The sequence below is a fragment of the Wyeomyia smithii genome, chromosome 2 (genome assembly GCF_029784165.1).
Source record: "Wyeomyia smithii strain HCP4-BCI-WySm-NY-G18 chromosome 2, ASM2978416v1, whole genome shotgun sequence".
Classification (NCBI taxonomy): Eukaryota; Metazoa; Arthropoda; class Insecta; order Diptera; family Culicidae; genus Wyeomyia; species Wyeomyia smithii.
Genome location: NC_073695.1, coordinates 159,660,851 through 159,679,224, shown reverse-complemented (window position 1 = coordinate 159,679,224; position 18,374 = coordinate 159,660,851). Strand labels below are relative to the sequence as shown.

General features: G+C 42.2%; 2 protein-coding genes across 2 annotated transcripts; both read left to right on the top strand.

Moving 5' to 3' along the window:
- The first annotated feature begins 4,950 nt into the window (after positions 1-4,950).
- On the top strand, positions 4,951-5,979 carry LOC129720150 (uncharacterized). The gene has a single exon (XM_055671583.1). It carries the CDS (start codon positions 4,951-4,953, stop codon positions 5,977-5,979), a length of 1,029 nt encoding a protein of 342 aa, XP_055527558.1.
- A 2,660-nt stretch (positions 5,980-8,639) lies between these two features.
- On the top strand, positions 8,640-9,110 carry LOC129720149 (uncharacterized). Its single transcript, XM_055671582.1, has one exon. It carries the CDS (start codon positions 8,640-8,642, stop codon positions 9,108-9,110), a length of 471 nt encoding a protein of 156 aa, XP_055527557.1.
- Positions 9,111-18,374: the final 9,264 nt, after the last annotated feature.

The window sequence follows — 18,374 nt, the reverse complement described above, 5'->3', positions numbered from 1 at the left end:
AGCACGAGGTCGCACGTTTATATTTACCTGTTCCAAAAGAGCGGGACAGTCTATGCGGCTTTGTAAAAGGTCAGTGGTGAACAATGCCCTGGCTGTGTCTCTACGGACAGACAGAAGCTCCAAACGAATAAATAAGCAGCGACTTTCATAACTTGGTAGACGGAAGCGATCCGTCCATGGCAGTTTACGAAGAGCGAATCTCAAAACGCGCCGTTGAACTGATTCTATTCTTTCCACGCTAGTCTTATTGGTAACGTAAGTTTACTAGGTTTGAGAATCGATCCTGGGTTCAGTACTAGTTCTTAGCCAATGAATGATGACATCTCAATTTGTGTTGATTTCGATGCTCTGATAAGAAGCATGGAATGAATATATATTGAAAACAACCATTCTCTGGGAAATTCTAGGGGGGGCTTAAAACTTTCTAGGGGGAGCTGAAGCCCCCCCCCCCCCGTAGTTGCGCCCATGAGTTAAAATAATCAGGGTACGTTAGAAGCACCTGAAATTTAAACATGAGAATATTTTTTTTCTACGAGACATGCAATATTCAAATTGAATGGCTGGCTAATGAACACGTAATATATCGTTCAACGAAGGAGAATTTATGAATTAATTCAGTCAAGTATAGGCCATTAAGGAGCTAGTGACGATAGAAGAGAACGACGAGAAGACACACATTAAGAAACATAAGTGACCTCCGACACTACATTGGGTGAAATACATCGTGTCAGATTATTCCCATAATTAAAACGAGGTTCGTCATTGATTCATAACTATTTTGATTTACTGGGCCAGTTTGTATAACAATCAATTCACGCCGCTGCTGCGGGTGATTTTATTTTTTTTTTTCAAACAGCAAGCAATAAAGCTCTCGTCACGACAAAATGCACGCTAGCGATTCTCGTTCACTTGCCCAACAATTGAAGCGGCAAACCGGGGGGCAAACCAACTGAGCGAGAGAGACACGCGCTAGTAGCAGTATTCAACTGCGCGACGGTCTTGTTTTGTTTTTCCTCTCTTTAAGCACATAAAGTTGCAGCGCTCACCAGGTCGGGGAGCACTCGCGGGTATCAACAATACTCAACGACGTTTGTTGGTCAAGCCTGCAGTTCCAAAGTCAGGGTGACATAGGTAGAGTATCAAAAAAGTAAAATATACACAACAAAGGCCAAGGTCGTATTTTGTAAGCATCTATTTTAATGGCCGATGGTAGAACGTTTTGCTACCATAAGCAAGGAGAACCTGGTGGCTCAACAGTAACGGTGAAATGCTAAAAGGGTAAAAATATGGATACATCAATAAAGCGCAACGCGCGCAGCGATGATGAAAAATCTGATATCTAATGTTGAAAGTTTACGTTAGAACATCATTTCATGAATTAGGAATGGCACTTTACGCCATGTAATGTAAGCATTTACAATCTTTGATTAGTTTAATTACACTAAATAAAAATGATTTTTTCATAATCATTTAATTATTATGAAAACCAAAAATTATTTATTTGATTGATAAAGATAAACGTTGAAGCTTTGATACCAAATGGTTCGAACCTTGGTGTCCAGATTTTTTGATGGCGCGACAAAGAAATTAGAGTCGGTCACGCTACGTTATCACATCTGGTCAACAGAATCATTAGTGATACCTAGGAAAAAGAGGAAGAATGCTACATAAGCCTTTTATAGTCATATAGTATTTATTCCGCAGTACCTTTTATTGTTTTTTAAGAAATATATATAAAATTTTATATTCATAATGGAGTACACGTTTCCAAAAGCAGATGCCATGCAGTGCATCCCAGAATTTGATGGATCGCTAGACGAACTAGAAGCGTTCGTTTATCATATCGAGCATTTTGCTCGGGAGATACCAGAAGGAGTATCACACGCTCCACTGGTTTATATTATTCTATTAAAACTAAAAGGCAGAGCTGCTGCCGCAATACATAGAATTAACGCAAACGCTTGGCCACAGGATAAGCAGAATTTATTAAAGGAATATGGGGATAATATACGCATCGAGGCAGTTATAAGTCAAGTAGAAACATTGAAACAGGAAGCGAACGAGACCTTTCCTGATTATAAAAAGAGGATATTGAAAATTAAGGAGCAAATCGACTCCTACGAAACTAATTGTACGAAGTCATGCATGATAGTTAGTCTTCGATTACATTTTATTGCGGGTTTGTGTGTCACCGCATTGAAAGAAGCTGTTCAAGGTAAACGAGCATTGAAGTTAGAAGAGCTGCTAGACGACTTAGAGGATTACTACCATGAGCGTAATCACATCTCGGAAATAGAAAATAGAATTCAGGGCCTAGAATTGGTCGAAAGACAGCGCGATGCGCTTAGTAGCAGAAATATTTTTACAATTAATCACAAAGACGCGGATTATAGCAACAGCCGTCTTGGAAGAAATGAATTTTATAATTACAAAAATAGGGATGGAATAATTTACAAGCAAAACAATTATAACAATATACGTGGATCTAGCGACGGTAATTGATCCAAATACAATTATCGCACAGCGCGTTCATACCGGCGGAGCCAAGGGGACTACGCCCATGGTTGGAAATATAATTATTATGGTCAAAATCGACCAACTGATAGGAGGTACAGGAATTCGTATACCCGGATGCCTCAGAAAATGCTTATGGTAGCCAACATTAATGAAAGAAGTAGTAATTTTCAAAAAGAAGGTATTTTGGATCCTGTTGCACAGGAGTATTTTAACGATGATCTAGCCGAAGTTTGTGAGAATGTTGACTGGCGGAAATGTACAGATGAGTAACCCGTCGCTTGAGTACGACAGCCAAGCAGCGGATATCTACAAGGCGCAGCGCAGGCGAGCGAACATTTGTCAATTTGTTATGAAGAAAATCCATGTCTGAAAACGTTAATTTATGTAGAAATGCTATGTAGCACCATTGTAAATAATTGAATTTGACGTGCAAAGGAAAGAAGGAATATCGTGAAAATGAGTATGTATGTATATTGTAGCAGAAAAACGTGAAAAATAATTGTTATGAAAAGCACACCTAGCGGCCGTCAGAACGGACCATGTGACCAATATCTCTTCTAGATAATGGCCAACTAGGCGGGGTGGCAGACGTGACGTCACACCCGCGCAGAAAATACCTTATGTTCCGTCACGCAGAATACGGTACATTTTAGCTTAGTCCGAAAGACAGTAAACCTTCCGATGGAAGAAATGTAAAACAAGTAAAGTGTAGAGCCGGGACACGGCCGCCTGCCGTTGTCCCCTAAAACAAGATCATCTGTAAGGAAAGCAGGAAAAATCTTGAAGAAAAGACCGCAAGCGGTTCTGCTATGCAAGCGTTGGCGATAGCATTTTTCCGTCCGCGATGAATAGTCACCAAAGCCACCGAGGCATTGAATAGACAAAAATAAAGAACTTCGCGCAGCCTTCTGCTGTGCCACAGGTAAACAAACTCGACTAAAATAAACAAGTTTTGTGTTGTAAACAAAACGCCACCTGTACTTTAGCAGTACTAGATTAGGTTAAGAGCTTAGTAAGGTAAACAGAGAGTGGAGAAAGTCTCTCACTCTGAGTTACCTGCAAGGTATATTTAAGCAGTGATGTACAGAATAAAAATTAATTATTATCATCAGCTCTAATCTGGTGTATTAATTCCGCGCCAATTGCGCGAACAGGGATACCTAGAAGAAGAAGTCCTTGGTAGGATATACTCTACACGATGACCCCAGAGCTGAATCGGCAAGACCACCTTCCAAGGATTGAACTGCCTCGATTTAATGGATCGCCAACTGAATGGTTGGCGTTCAAGGGACGTTTTGAAAAAAGAGTAAGTGCCCTAACTGAAGATGCCGACAAATACGCGTTTCTTGGTAAGTGTTTTGAACGCTATGAGCCAGCCAAAAACGCCACGGAGGCATTTGAAAACTCTGGCATACCATTTGATCAAGCATGGTCGAAACTCGAGGTAAGGTTTTACAAACTAATGTTTACCACACCATGCTCCACGAAAACAGGAGCCAAGGAAAACAAGAGGAAAACAAAGGCATAATCAGGCAGGCAACCAGTGAGAACACTTAGTGACTAGGCAAACAAGAGTATGTGTTCCTAGCCACTGCAATGATTAGTATCACAATAGAAGGTAAATCAAAGTTCAAAATGAGATGTCTCTTGGACTCAGGAAGCCAAATAGAAGCCATTAGTGAGAAGGCTTTCTCAATGCTCAAGGTGCAACCCACCCAGGAAAAATTCATAGTGCTCGGAACAGAGCAAACCAACAGAAAGATTAGAATAACTCTCATCGCTGATCAAGGTAAATTTAACTTAGATTTGGATTTGATAGTACTCCCTCGCGGGCTATGCGAGCAGCCGACGGAGACGATACACATTTCCCAACTGGATGTTCCCAAAGGCATCAAACTAGCTGACCCAAACTTTTACATCAAAGGACCAATCGACATCCTATTAGGAGCGAGAGCGTTTTATGAAATACTCGGTTCGCGCCAAATACGAACGGATTCAGAGCCAACATACTTCGAATCGAAACTAGGGTGGCTTGCCGCAGGACTAATTGAATACATACTAAACGCGGCAACCTATCGAAAGGTAATTTTCTGCCATTGAGCACCAAGAAAACAAATCAAGATACCTCAACACTGACTATTTCAAAGGACGTTAGTGAAGAGTCTGAGAGGGCTGGATGTTCAAATGAAGAGCTACACTAACTATTCCACGAATTCTTCAAGGGAAGTGAAATAGTGTCAGACCAGGAAACGAATGCCAAGTTAGAAAACAATGAAATTGAACAGCACTTCAAAACCACCAAATATGTAGTACGAATACCATTGAAAGGAAACCACCTTAGGAAACTCTCTGGAACAAGCCAATAGGAGACTCTTGTCATTGGAGCGGCGACTTTACCAAAATCCACAACTGAAGTCAGAATATGATGCCTTTATGAAAGAATACCTCGATTTAGATCACATGGAAGTAGTCGATGAAAAGGACGAACATTACATCCCACACTCCTGTGTGGTAAAGCCAGAGTCAACCACCACTAAATTAAGAGTGGTCTTCGACGCGAGTGCCAAGACCACTTCTGGAAAATCTCTGAACGATGTGCAGGCAGTTGGTCCAGTCATACAGCGGGATCAATTTGACCTCTCGCTTGAATTCAGAGGTGAAGACCACGTGCTCAGTGCGGACATCGCCAAAATGTATCGGCAAATACTAGTGCATGACGACGACACATGGATGCAATGCATTCGGTATCGATTTAACAAAGGTGAAAAGATAAAAACATATCGACTGAAGACTGTTACATATGGTGAAGGTGCCTCTTCTTTCCTAGCATGCCGAGCACTGTTCCAAGTAGGAGAAGAGCAAAAGGAAACAAACGCAGAAATATGCAACATCATTCAAAAATCATTCTATGTGGATAATCTGCTGATGGGAGCAGAAACCATAGAAAAACTCGTGGATATCAGAAGGAAGACTGAAGCCGCCTTAAAGCAGAGAGGATTCCCTCTGAGAAAATGGGCGTCCAACAACAAAGACGTACTATCCGGAATTCCGAAGGAAGACTTGGAATCCACAGTGCGAATAGGCGAACGAGAAACGGTGAAAACTTTGGGATTGAATTGGGCACCAGAGAATGACACCTTCATATTCAAAGTGGAAGAGACACATGACGCGAGAGCCGTCTCAATGACTAAGAGCCGTTTGGCATCAGAAGTCCTACGCCTTTACGATCCTCTAGGATTAATGCAGCCTGTAATTGTGGCAGCAAAAATACTACTTCAACAATTATGGAAGCTGCCGGTACACTGGGATGACGAAATTCCGACTGCTGTGACAATGCAGTGTAACGCCATAAAAAAGGAATTACCTCGACTTCAGGAAATTGAATTTCCCAGGCAAGCAATTCCAAGTAAACCACATCTTTTGGCATTGCATGTATTTTCGGACGCCTCCACCAAGGCTTAAGGCGCGTGTATCTACTGTCGTAGTATCAATACAAATGGAAGTGCAAACACACAATTACTGTGCGCTAAATCAAGAGTAGCGCCAATGAAGGAAATCTCCCTGCAACGCAAGGAGCACTATTACTGGCTGAGCCCGCTCAAAGGGTTAAAACTATATTCGGAGGTCGAATTACATCAGAACACTTCTGGTGCGACACACAAGTCGCACTTACATGGATAAAATCACCAGCATCAAGATGGAAGGCATTTATCACGAATCGAATCAGGAAAATTCAATATCTGACTAAAGTGGAAAATTAGCGGGGGCCTAGTGTGGTTGGTAACGTCTCCGCCAACCACGCTCGACGCCTGGGTCCGAATCCCACCGCCGACATAGGTGTCGATGGTTGTGAGGTGGCGTGATCCACTCACAACCAACCCAACTAGTCTAGATTCAATCCTAGCCGACACCGGGAGATTTTCTGAGGCGAAAAATCTCTGGGATCACGCCTTCCATCGCATGAGGAAGTAAAGCCGTTGGCGCCGGTCCGTTAATAAGCGGGTCGTGAGTTAGGGTCCTGGGTGTGGAGTCGCCTCCCTGGGCGTCGGTGATTGGCTACAACAGTGGCGGAGCTAGACCGACGGAAAATAAGCGAGAATAAAAAAAAAATAAAGTGGAAAATTGGCAATATGTTAAATCAGCCAGCAACCCTGCTGATCTCGTTTCACGAGGAATCACGGTGAGACAGCTCCTCGGCTGCAAGCGGGATTTGTGGTTGCACGGTCCGGAGTTCATGCAAAGCGGTAACTACCCCCAGAATTAATTTGAAGAAAGCATCGAAGCACTAGAAGAAAGAGTGCAAGAAGTTTATATAATGACAATCAATGCCGGGCCAATAAAGGACCTTGTAACACAATACAAGTATCACAACTCCTTTACGAAAACGCGCCGATGGTTTGCGTTAATCAAAAGGATTCTTAACAATTTTAAAGCCAAATCGAAAAAGTTGAGAGCAAAGGGCATAATAACGGAACACAAATAAGGACCATTCACAATTGAAGAATTGGAGGAAGCAACGAAATCAATCCTTCACATCATGCAACAAAGCGCATATCCCGCCGAGCTAGAGGCGATTAAAAGCGGTAACGATGTCAAGGAAGGACCATTCGAGCACCTGAACCTCACACTACAGAATGAATTACTACACGTGTCGGGAAGATTGAGTTTAGCTGAGTTACCACATACTCACAAAAATCCTATACTGATACCTAAGTCACGTCCTTTCTCGAAGATAATTATAAAATACATTCACGAAAAAAATCATCATTGTGGACTGGAATTAGTCATAAGCGAGTTCCGTCGCACCTACTGGATGGCGAATTTCGAAACATAACTGGAGGCGTAATGAGAAAATGTCTAAAATGCGCTCGTGCAAGGCCCAGGCGAATGCAGCAACATATGGGAGCACTTCCATGGGCACGAGTCAATCCATCGTCCGCGTTCACCTACACTGGAGTGGATCTCTGTGGACCATTTAAGGTCCTTCTTAATTACAAATCGAAAACAAAAACTACTGCATATGCTTGCACCTTTATCTGCTTCGCCACAAAGGCTGTGCATATAGAAGTAGTGGAGAATCAGTCAACCAATGCATTTATATCGGCACTTCTAAGATTTACGTCGGTACGAGGAACACCGTCCACGATTTACTCAGATAATGGTCGCAATTTCGTGGGGGCAAGCAGAGAGCTCGCCGAATTGCGAAAGGTCTACAACAACCAGATATTTCAAAACAAGCTTATCGGTTCAATGGCGGAACAAGGTATCAAGTTCTCATTTATACCACCCAGGAGTCCTAACTTTGGAGGGCTCTGGGAATCTAACATCAAAACGGCAAAACGGCTATTCACTGGGGCCGCTAGAGGGGCACATTTCAACTTACTAGAGTTACAAACACTCTTCTATCAGATCTCAGCCATAATGAATAGCAGACCACTGACGGCAATGTTTACCCAACCGGACGCACCGCAACCTTTAACCCCCGGACATTTCTTGATTGGAAGGCCAATGACTGCCGTGCCAATCCCGACCCAAGCAGGCGAAGGTGGAAACTTGGAGACAAGATGGAAGAGGGTTCAGAATCAACTTGAGCAATTCTGGGCTAGGTGGAGAAATGGAGAATTCTGGGCTAGGTGGAGAAATGAATAGTCAGGAAAAAGAGTCAGCACTTAATATGCTACTCGGTGGTAGCATGAAGTGCTACGGAATCAATAATACACCGATGCATCAAAAGTGATGCTTCAGCGCAACCGCAAACGAAGCCGCATCGCAACCAAGCAGCAAGCGACGCACCAAGAAAACAAATCAAGATACCTCAACACTGACTATTTCAAAGGACGTTAGTGAAGAGTCTGAGAGGGCTGGATGTTCAAATGAAGAGCTACACTAACTATTCCACGAATTCTTCAAGGGAAGTGAAATAGTGTCAGACCAGGAAACGAATGCCAAGTTAGAAAACAATGAAATTGAACAGCACTTCAAAACCACCAAATATGTAGTACGAATACCATTGAAAGGAAACCACCTTAGGAAACTCTCTGGAACAAGCCAATAGGAGACTCTTGTCATTGGAGCGGCGACTTTACCAAAATCCACAACTGAAGTCAGAATATGATGCCTTCATGAAAGAATACCTCGATTTAGATCACATGGAAGTAGTCGATGAAAAGGACGAACATTACATCCCACACTCCTGTGTGGTAAAGCCAGAGTCAACCACCACTAAATTAAGAGTGGTCTTCGACGCGAGTGCCAAGACCACTTCTGGAAAATCTCTGAACGATGTGCAGGCAGTTGGTCCAGTCATACAGCGAGATCAATTTGACCTCTCGCTTGAATTCAGAGGTGAAGACCACGTGCTCAGTGCGGACATTGCCAAAATGTATCGGCAAATACTAGTGCATGACGACGACACATGGATGCAATGCATTCGGTATCGATTTAACAAAGGTGAAAAGATAAAAACATATCGACTGAAGACTGTTACATATGGTGAAGGTGCCTCTTCTTTCCTAGCATTCCGAGCACTGTTCCAAGTAGGAGAAGAGCAAAAGGAAACAAACGCAGAAATATGCAACATCATTCAAAAATAATTCTATGTGGATAATCTGCTGATGGGAGCAGAAACCATAGAAAAACTCGTGGATATCAGAAGAAAGACTGAAGCCGCCTTAAATCAGAAAGGATTCCCTCTGAGAAAATGGGCGTCCAACAACAAAGACGTACTATCCGGAATTCCGAAGGAAGACTTGGAATCCACAGTGCAAATAGGCGAACGAGAAACGGTGAAAACTTTGGGATTGAATTGGGCACCAGAGAATGACACCTTCATATTCAAAGTGGAAGAGACACATGACGCGAGAGCCGTCTCAATGACAAAGAGACCTCTAGGATTAATGCAGCCTGTAATTGTGGCAGCAAAAATACTACTTCAACAATTATGGAAGCTGCCGGTACACTGGAATGACGAAATTCCGACTGCTGTGACAATGCAGTGGAACGCCATAAAAAAGGAATTACCTCGACTTCAGGAAATTGAATTTCCCAGGCAAGCAATTCCAAGTAAACCACATCTTTTGGCATTGCATGTATTTTCGGACGCCTCCACCAAGGCTTAAGGTGCGTGTATCTACTGTCGTAGTATCAATACAAATGGAAGTGCAAACACACAATTACTGTGCGCTAAATCAAGAGTAGCGCCAATGAAGGAAATCTCCCTGCAACGCTTGGAACTTCAAGGAGCACTATTACTGGCTGAGCCCGCTCGAAGGGTTTAAACTATATTCGGAGGTCGAATTACATCAGAACACTTCTGGTGCGACTCACAAGTCGCACTTACATGGATAAAATCACCAGCATCAAGATGGAAGGCATTTATCACGAATCGAATCAGGAAAATTCAATATCTGACTAAAGTGGAAAATTGGCAATATGTTAAATCAGCCAGCAACCCTGCTGATCTCGTTTCACGAGGAGTCACGGTGGGACAGCTCCTCGGCTGCAAGCGGGATTTGTGGTTGCACGGTCCGGAGTTCATGCAAAGCGGTAACTACCCCCAGAATTAATTTGAAGAAAGCATCGAAGCACTAGAAGAAAGAGTGCAAGAAGTTTATATAATGACAATCAATGCCGGGCCAATAAAGGACCTTGTAACACAATACAAGTATCACAACTCCTTTACGAAAACGCGCCGATGGTTTGCGTTAATCAAAAGGATTCTTAACAATTTTAAAGCCAAATCGAAAAAGTTGAGAGCAAAGGGCATAATAACGGAACACAAATAAGGACCATTCACAATTGAAGAATTGGAGGAAGCAACGAAATCAATCCTTCACATCATGCAACAAAGCGCATATCCCGCCGAGCTAGAGGCGATTAAAAGCGGTAACGATGTCAAGGAAGGACCATTCGAGCACCTGAACCTCACACTACAGAATGAATTACTACACGTGTCGGGAAGATTGAGTTTAGCTGAGTTACCACATACTCACATAAATCCTATACTGATACCTAAGTCACGTCCTTTCTCGAAGATAATTATAAAATACATTCACGAAAAAAATCATCATTGTGGACTGGAATTAGTCATAAGCGAGTTCCGTCGCACCTACTGGATGGCGAATCTCCGAAACATAACTGGAGGCGTAATGAGAAAATGTCTAAAATGCGCTCGTGCAAGGCCCAGGCGAATGCAGCAACGTATGGGAGCACTTCCATGGGCACGAGTCAATCCATCGTCCGCGTTCACCTACACTGGAGTGGATCTCTGTGGACCATTTAAGGTCCTTCTTAATTACAAATCGAAAACAAAAACTACTGCATATGCTTGCATCTTTATCTGCTTCGCCACAAAGGCTGTGCATATAGAAGTAGTGGAGAATCAGTCAACCAATGCATTTATATCGGCACTTCTAAGATTTACGTCGGTACGAGGAACACCGTCCACGATTTACTCAGATAATGGTCGCAATTTCGTGGGGGCAAGCAGAGAGCTCGCCGAATTGCGAAAGGTCTACAACAACCAGATATTTCAAAACAAGCTTATCGGTTCAATGGCGGAACAAGGTATCAAGTTCTCATTTATACCACCCAGGAGTCCTAACTTTGGAGGGCTCTGGGAATCTAACATCAAAACGGCAAAACGGCTATTCACTGGGGCCGCTAGAGGGGCACATTTCAACTTACTAGAGTTACAAACACTCTTCTATCAGATCTCAGCCATAATGAATAGCAGACCACTGACGGCAATGTTTACCCAACCGGACGCATCGCAACCTTTAACCCCCGGACATTTCTTGATTGGAAGGCCAATGACTGCCGTGCCAATCCCGACCCAAGCAGGGGAAGGTGGAAACTTGGAGACAAGATGGAAGAGGGTTCAGAATCAACTTGAGCAATTCTGGGCTAGGTGGAGAAATGAATACCTTCATAAACTACGTAATTTTGCCAAGTGGACTAGAAAGAATCCAAACGTCAAGATAGGGCAAATCGTGCTTATAGGAGACGACAACGTGCCTACGGCAAAATGGCCCATGGGCATAGTCACACAAATATTTGCTGGTGCGGACGGCATCGTGCGCGTAGCATCAGTACGCACGGCTTCAGGTGTATACAAGCGAAATGTACGAAACCTTGCTCCATTACCAATCGCGAGCCCAGAAGCGGAACCAAGCAATGAATACAGTCTCGATAAGGGAGCATCTGAGAAATCTACAAGCGAACAGCTGCAAGCGTCTCAGCAATGTATGTACACGCAAGAACCTACACAGGAATTAGAAGATTACCCTCCTCCCAAGGCAACCGATGTCATTTGGGACGGCAGGCTACGCCCTCGTCCCAAAGGGGGGAGAAAATGGTAGCCATTGGGTGAGCCTGGGAATATGGTGCGATCAACACGCCAGTCAATAAATGGAACACATAGTCAGCACCTAATGTGCCTTCTGGTGGTTGGTGCAACCAAGGCACCAGTCAGGAAAAAGAGTCAGCACTTAATATGCTACTCGGTGGTAGCATGGAGTGCTACGGAATCAATAATACACCGATGCATCAAAAGTGATGCTTCAGCGCAACCGCAAACGAAGCCGCATCGCAACCAAGCAGCAAGCGACGTGGAGTTACTTTATTCTGCTGCGCCAGCAGCAGAACGTAAGCTCTGTGCAGAACGTTTGAAAATAAAGGGGTTAGTTCTAACTCAAAGTCTGATGTGGTAAGCCACGTTTTCAACTCTTAGCTTATCACCTTCTTATAGCCATATCGGGTTCGTGCCGATTTGGCAGTCGTACGGTTCGAGTTTTTATATTTCTCATTCGCCAGACTGTATACATAAAGACAATAGACCATTCCACGAACTGACAGTAAAGCCCTAGAGTTAAAGTTTGGACGACTGTCACTGAAAAGTTCCAATCGAACTGTCAAAACTCGTTCCAATCGAACATAAGAATGTTTGACATGCAAGTTTGTCTTAGTAGATGGGAAGTATTGTGATTTAGCAATTGCAAAATGTGAAAAAAGAGATGAAACACGAATATAACAAAAAAACAAAACATTGAAATGCAAAAATCTTTACGATATTTTATTTTTTAAATGGTTACAAAAATCATAACGGCATAGACCTCCTTTCTATTGTCTCTGATCTTTTGCTTCTGATTAATTTTTAATTTTGTTTTTCCTCACTGTTGACAACTGGATGAGATTCTGAGTTACTACGGCTGTTGGTGATACATGAAATTTTGAACGGACATTGGGTAGCTTGTTTGAAGTGAGCGTAATCAATCGACATATTATCCGGTGTCTCACTGAGCCACAAACTTATACACAGGTCCCGGTAACTTTTAGTGCTTTTCCTTTCTCCGACGCGAAGCATAAATCATCGTGATTAAATTGAAACTGCAAAACAATTTTTTTATACGGATTGATATTTTCAAAACGCCAAACTTACGCTACAAAGACGTGTCGTTTCTGTTATTAAAAAATCCCCCGGTAAATCACAAAGCTCAAGCCATTTTCGGTGATGATTTTTATTGGTGAGGAATCGAAAATAGCTTGTTTTCAAAATTTCATGATGTTGGATTTGAACAAAATAGAAAACAGCACTTCATTTTTTCACTACTATATGTAGTAAAACAAACTGAAACAAAAAACTATGAAACTGAAAATACGAGTAGTCATGTAATGTAATGACTTTTATTTTTTTCAATGTTGCTAGTTCTTTGAAATTTTAGAATGGCTGCCAGATCGACGGAAATTCAGCCTTTAACCTTAAGGCCTATCCCGATCAACCATTTCTTCAGATTTCTTCAGGTTTCGATATATCTATCTTTAAAGCCATCCATAGTGAAAATCGATAGCGATCGTCACCATTTCGTACAGATATTTATTTATGATAAATGTGTTAAAGGTGCGTATCAGTTTTTATAGACGTGGCGATAACAATGTTTCTCAAAATATCAAAATAAATCATTACAGTTGAAAAGATATCGGTTTTTGTCGTCGATTCGTTATTTTTATTTATGTTAATCTAATTTTAGTTCAATGACGAACTTTTTTTATGAATATTAAATATTCTAATGTGGAACAAAAAACGCATTATTTTTCTCATTATTCGGTGCTTATGACTATGGGTGGGGGGTGGAATTGGTACATGTAGATTTTTTTTGTGAGTGATACTTTTATTCCTGATACTGTCTGGATTCAAACCCATGATGTTTCTGGAAGTCCATGATATCGCCGTGCTCTATACCCTCTAGCCTACGCCTGCTACTGGAGAGTTTCACTTAGAAAGTCGAACACTCTAGAGGATAACGTGTCAAAATTTTTTGCACTTATTTATGCAATTTAGAACGTATCTATTCGTTTAGTTTTATTGTACGCAGGCAACCATCATACCCAGTCCGTCATTCATAACAGATAGAGGATAATAAACATTTTTTTAAATCCCAAGAGTTTTATCAAGAGTTTTAAAAAAACGGCAAAGAGTATACAGGCGAAAATTCAAAGAACCACAATTAGAAACGACTGTCTTACCGGGACATTCAAAGTGTATCTCCGTTAATCTATTAGTAAATAATTCTGCTTACGATAGAGAAACGAGATCACCATCAAATAACCATTCTTCGGACGAATTCATGGATGTGGATTATTTGGACAAAGCCTCCGAAGATATAGAGTGTCAAGTTCTTAACCTGATCATAGAAAATAAAGTACGTGATTACTTTTTTTCTGACAAAGTTTCGTGAACTAACTATTCATTTTTTTTTTTATATATTAATATAGCTTTCTGTTGACCCTGATCGTACTCCAAGTGTCCAATTGGCCGCAGAATTAAGTGCTTGGGTTTCAAAATATAGTGTTCCTTTGGCCGGTGCCTCTGATTTACTCGAGATCTTGAAGCAGAGTGCTGGACTGTACTTACCCAATGATGCGCGTACTCTTCTGAAAACTCCAAGAAAGTCAAACCTTCGGAAAAATGCAACGGAGAATATATTGACATGGGTGTAGCGGAATTTTTGAGGCGGTTTAATTTGATCGATTATATTGAAGAAGGTCATCCAGTTATATTATCTTTTTCGGTGGACGGAACCCCAGTTTCAAAAAGTGGGGCCAATGCTTTGTGGATTATATCAGGAGTTGTTCTGCCGGTACCCGGATAACTGTCCCATAATGAAAAAAAAACAACATGTTGAGAAAACGCCGATTTATTATTATCCGTGAATTTTCAGATTTCCAGCACTTACATCCAGAACCCATGACCGTAACAGTTTCATGGCACCACAAGTTTAACGTTGAGAACAAAAAAACATGGATGGAATTGGTTTTACGTTATATAACTTGAAAAAAAGACAAAATGGGACAAAATATGCGGGTACATTTCAAAAGTACTCGCATATTTTGTCCCATCACATATAATTTCAACCAGCAACCGGCAGTATCATTGGCAACGTAGATTGTACTAAAGAAAAAAAAACATTAGTCTAGTTAATTAAATGACATACTTCTATATGCCTTAAATAATCCGATATACACTAATCTGGGGCAAAATTATATGTTTGCAGTTTGTACCACTATGCAGTGGGACTGTAGTGCGGGTGTTTTCAATATGGGACAAAAACAACTTGGTATTTTCTCGATGTTTTTCCATCAAAAGTATCAATTTTAATTTTTTCCCAGAAAATATGATAACAATCAAGTCGATTCCCGATGATAGCTCAAAAGTGACCAAAATCAGTATGGGACAGTTATGTGGGTACCGGCAGTGTTCATACTGAGGAATTCAAACGACATGTATTTATCGTCGGTATCTTCAACGGACCATCAAAACCTACATCTTTCAATACATTCCTTGAAGAATTCGTCGATGAAATCAATGGATTGCTTTTCATAGGTTTTTACAAAGACGACAGAGTGTATCCTGTGAAACTAAAATATTTCACCGCAGATGCACTGGCAGCAGCTTACATAAAAAGTATCAAGTCTCAAGGAGGATATTCAGCTTGTCCAAAGTGCGAAACACGAGGAACGAACATTTCTGGCTCAAGAGTTAATATTTATTTAACTTACAAATTTTTTCTCGTTATTTTTGTTTCCCAGTAATTCTCCGAATTCGAGCAATTCATTACGAACATTTCTGGCTCAAGAGTTAATATTTATTTAACTTACAAATTTTTTCTCGTTATTTTTGTTTCCCAGTCATTCTCCGAATTCGAGCAATTCATTAATTGATTTCAGAGGCATAAGCTTTTTAATCGGTTCAAAATATTCGTGAGTTTCAGCCATGACGATTCCGACCTTTCTCCTCGTTGTATTAGAATGTTGATCTGTTCTTTCATGAAACTTATGTCAGCTTGTAGCGCTTTGATTGCATCCGCTTGCTCGTTGTACACACCAAGTGGAAGTGTCACTACTACTGGCTGATTACAGTTTGATTCCTCCAATACCTCTTCCACAACTTCATTCTCGAAACTTTGATTCGCCATGTGATTTGATCGCAGAATAATGAAGATTTTCCGTACCTCGTAAAAAGCGTTATGCTACTTGTTGTTTATAAAACATTCGTTACACTACAATTATTTATCGATTTTTGGCAAAATATGTCATAACAATGATATCGATCTTTCAATATATTTCGATAAATTATAACAAAGAATTCTATGAATTTTTGGTGTGCATCGATGTTTATCGAAATTAAGTGTGGTCTCTTTATAGAGTTCTATCATACGGTCAGTAAAGAAATCTTTCAGAATATAAGTATCGATCTCCAAATATACCTTAATATATGTATCAAAATTAAATTATTTTGGATGTAAAGATTTACCGACATGAATCTTTATTTTTGTGTAAAGCATTTTGAAGAAGTTTAACGAATGGTTGATCGGGGTGGAACTAATCTTTTAGAAATGATTTAGTAACCACTGTTTAAGTTAATCTGCATGCTTGCAACCGACATATTAATCAGTTTTTACTTTGTTTTATTTAAATTTCATTTGAATGCTTTTTTAAACCAACATTTTACATTTTAGAACAGCTCGTAACAGACTCAGCGCAAGAGAAGGGGAATACGCTACTGCGCAATCGTCACGCTCGACGTGAAGAATGCGTTCAATAGTGCCAGTTGGGACTCCATAGCGCTCGCGCTCAGGAGCATCCATGTACCGGTGTCGCTGTACAAGATTCTGGAAAATTATTTCCAGAATCGAGTACTTGTTTACGACACGGAGGAGGGTCAGAAGTGCGTCCCAATTACCGCAGGAGTTCCGCAAGGTTCTATCCTGGGCCCGGTGTTGTGGAATGTCATGTATGACGGAGTGTTGAAACTCAAGTTCCCTGTATGGGTTGTGATCGTTGGCTTTGCAGACGACGTAACGCTGGAGGTTTACGGCGAGTCTATCGAGGAGGTCGAGTTGACGGCCGCGCACTGTATACGCAAGATCGAGGACTGGATGCGCTCCAAGAAACTAGAGCTCGCGCATCATAAGACGGAGGTCACGGTTGTGAACAACCGTAAATCGGAGCAACAGGCGGTGGTCAGAGTCGGAGACTGCACCATCACCTCGAAGCGATCCCTGAAGCTCTTGGGGGTTATGGTGGACGACAAGCTCACGTTCGGGAGTCACGTCGACTATGCCTGTAAGAGGGCCTCATCGGCTATTGCAGCACTATCTCGTATGATGTCCAATAGCTCAGCGGTCTATGGCAGCAAGCGAAGACTTCTTGCCAGCGTGGTTTCGTCCATACTTAGGTATGGTGGGCCAGTGTGGTCCAGAGCGCTAGGTACTAACAGTTACCGTGATAAACTGGAAAGTACCTACAGGCTCATGTGCCTGAGGGTTGCGAGTGCGTATCGTACGGTGTCATACGATGCAATCTATGTCTTGTCCGGCATAAACCTATCAGCATCGCCATCAAGGAGGACAGAGAGTGTTTCGACCAACGTGACACAAGGGGCATACGAGGTACCAGAAGGTCATTCTCGATGCTCCGCTGGCAGAGGGAATGGTCCAACTCCACAAAGGGCAGATGGACGCACCGACTCATACCGGAGATATCCGGCTGGGTCGGGAGACGACATGGTGAAGTGAACTTCCACCTGACACAAATCCTGTTAGGCCATGGTTGTTTCAGGCAATATCTGCACAGGTTCGGACACGCGGTGTCCCCCATGTGTCCCGAGTGCGTGGAGGAGGAGGAGACTGCTGAGCATGTCTTCTTCGTATGCCCCCGTTTCGTAAGAGCGAGGAGCAACATGATGGCTGTGAGCGGGCCTGGCACTACTCCGGACAATCTAGTCCGGAGGATGTGCGACGACCCGGACATCTGGAACGCGGTCTGTGCGGCCGCCTCTCAGATTGTTCTGGAGCTGCAACGTGTGTGGCGGGTCAACCACCAACACGCCAGTGGTAGCTAATTACCAGTCTCCAGGTAGTTAGCTAGGAGGTTATAAGAGTAAAGAGGGTGCATCACGCACAAAAGCCACTCCCCGACGTAATACTTAACCGTCGTTCCGGGAAGACCAGAGCTGGAGACTGGAGGGGTTTTAGTGGGTCGGGACAGGGATCAGTAGGTGCCTGGGCGAGTGTAACTACCCCAGCATCTCTCCCCTAGTCTCATCCCCACACCCTGAGTTCTCTTCTCAGGTGTCTGTTTGCAGATTTCCCCGCCACCTTTAAAAAAAAAGAAAAAAAAAAGCTGAAAGTTCCATAACTCGGCTCATCCTCACTCGTTTATCATTTAACGACCAAGCAGATTAATCGATATTCACGGTATTACAAGGATCAAAGCTGCTGCTGCTATTCGTTGCAACAGCTGCTGCTGATATCAACTGCCACTGCTGCTGACTGATTCATTCTGATTTATTAGGTCTA

Excerpts from the sequence above, each read along its gene's own strand:
- LOC129720150 (XM_055671583.1), top strand. The coding sequence starts at position 4,951 with ATGAAAGAATACCTCGATTTAGATCACATGGAAGTAGTCGATGAAAAG.
- LOC129720149 (XM_055671582.1), top strand. The coding sequence starts at position 8,640 with ATGAAAGAATACCTCGATTTAGATCACATGGAAGTAGTCGATGAAAAG.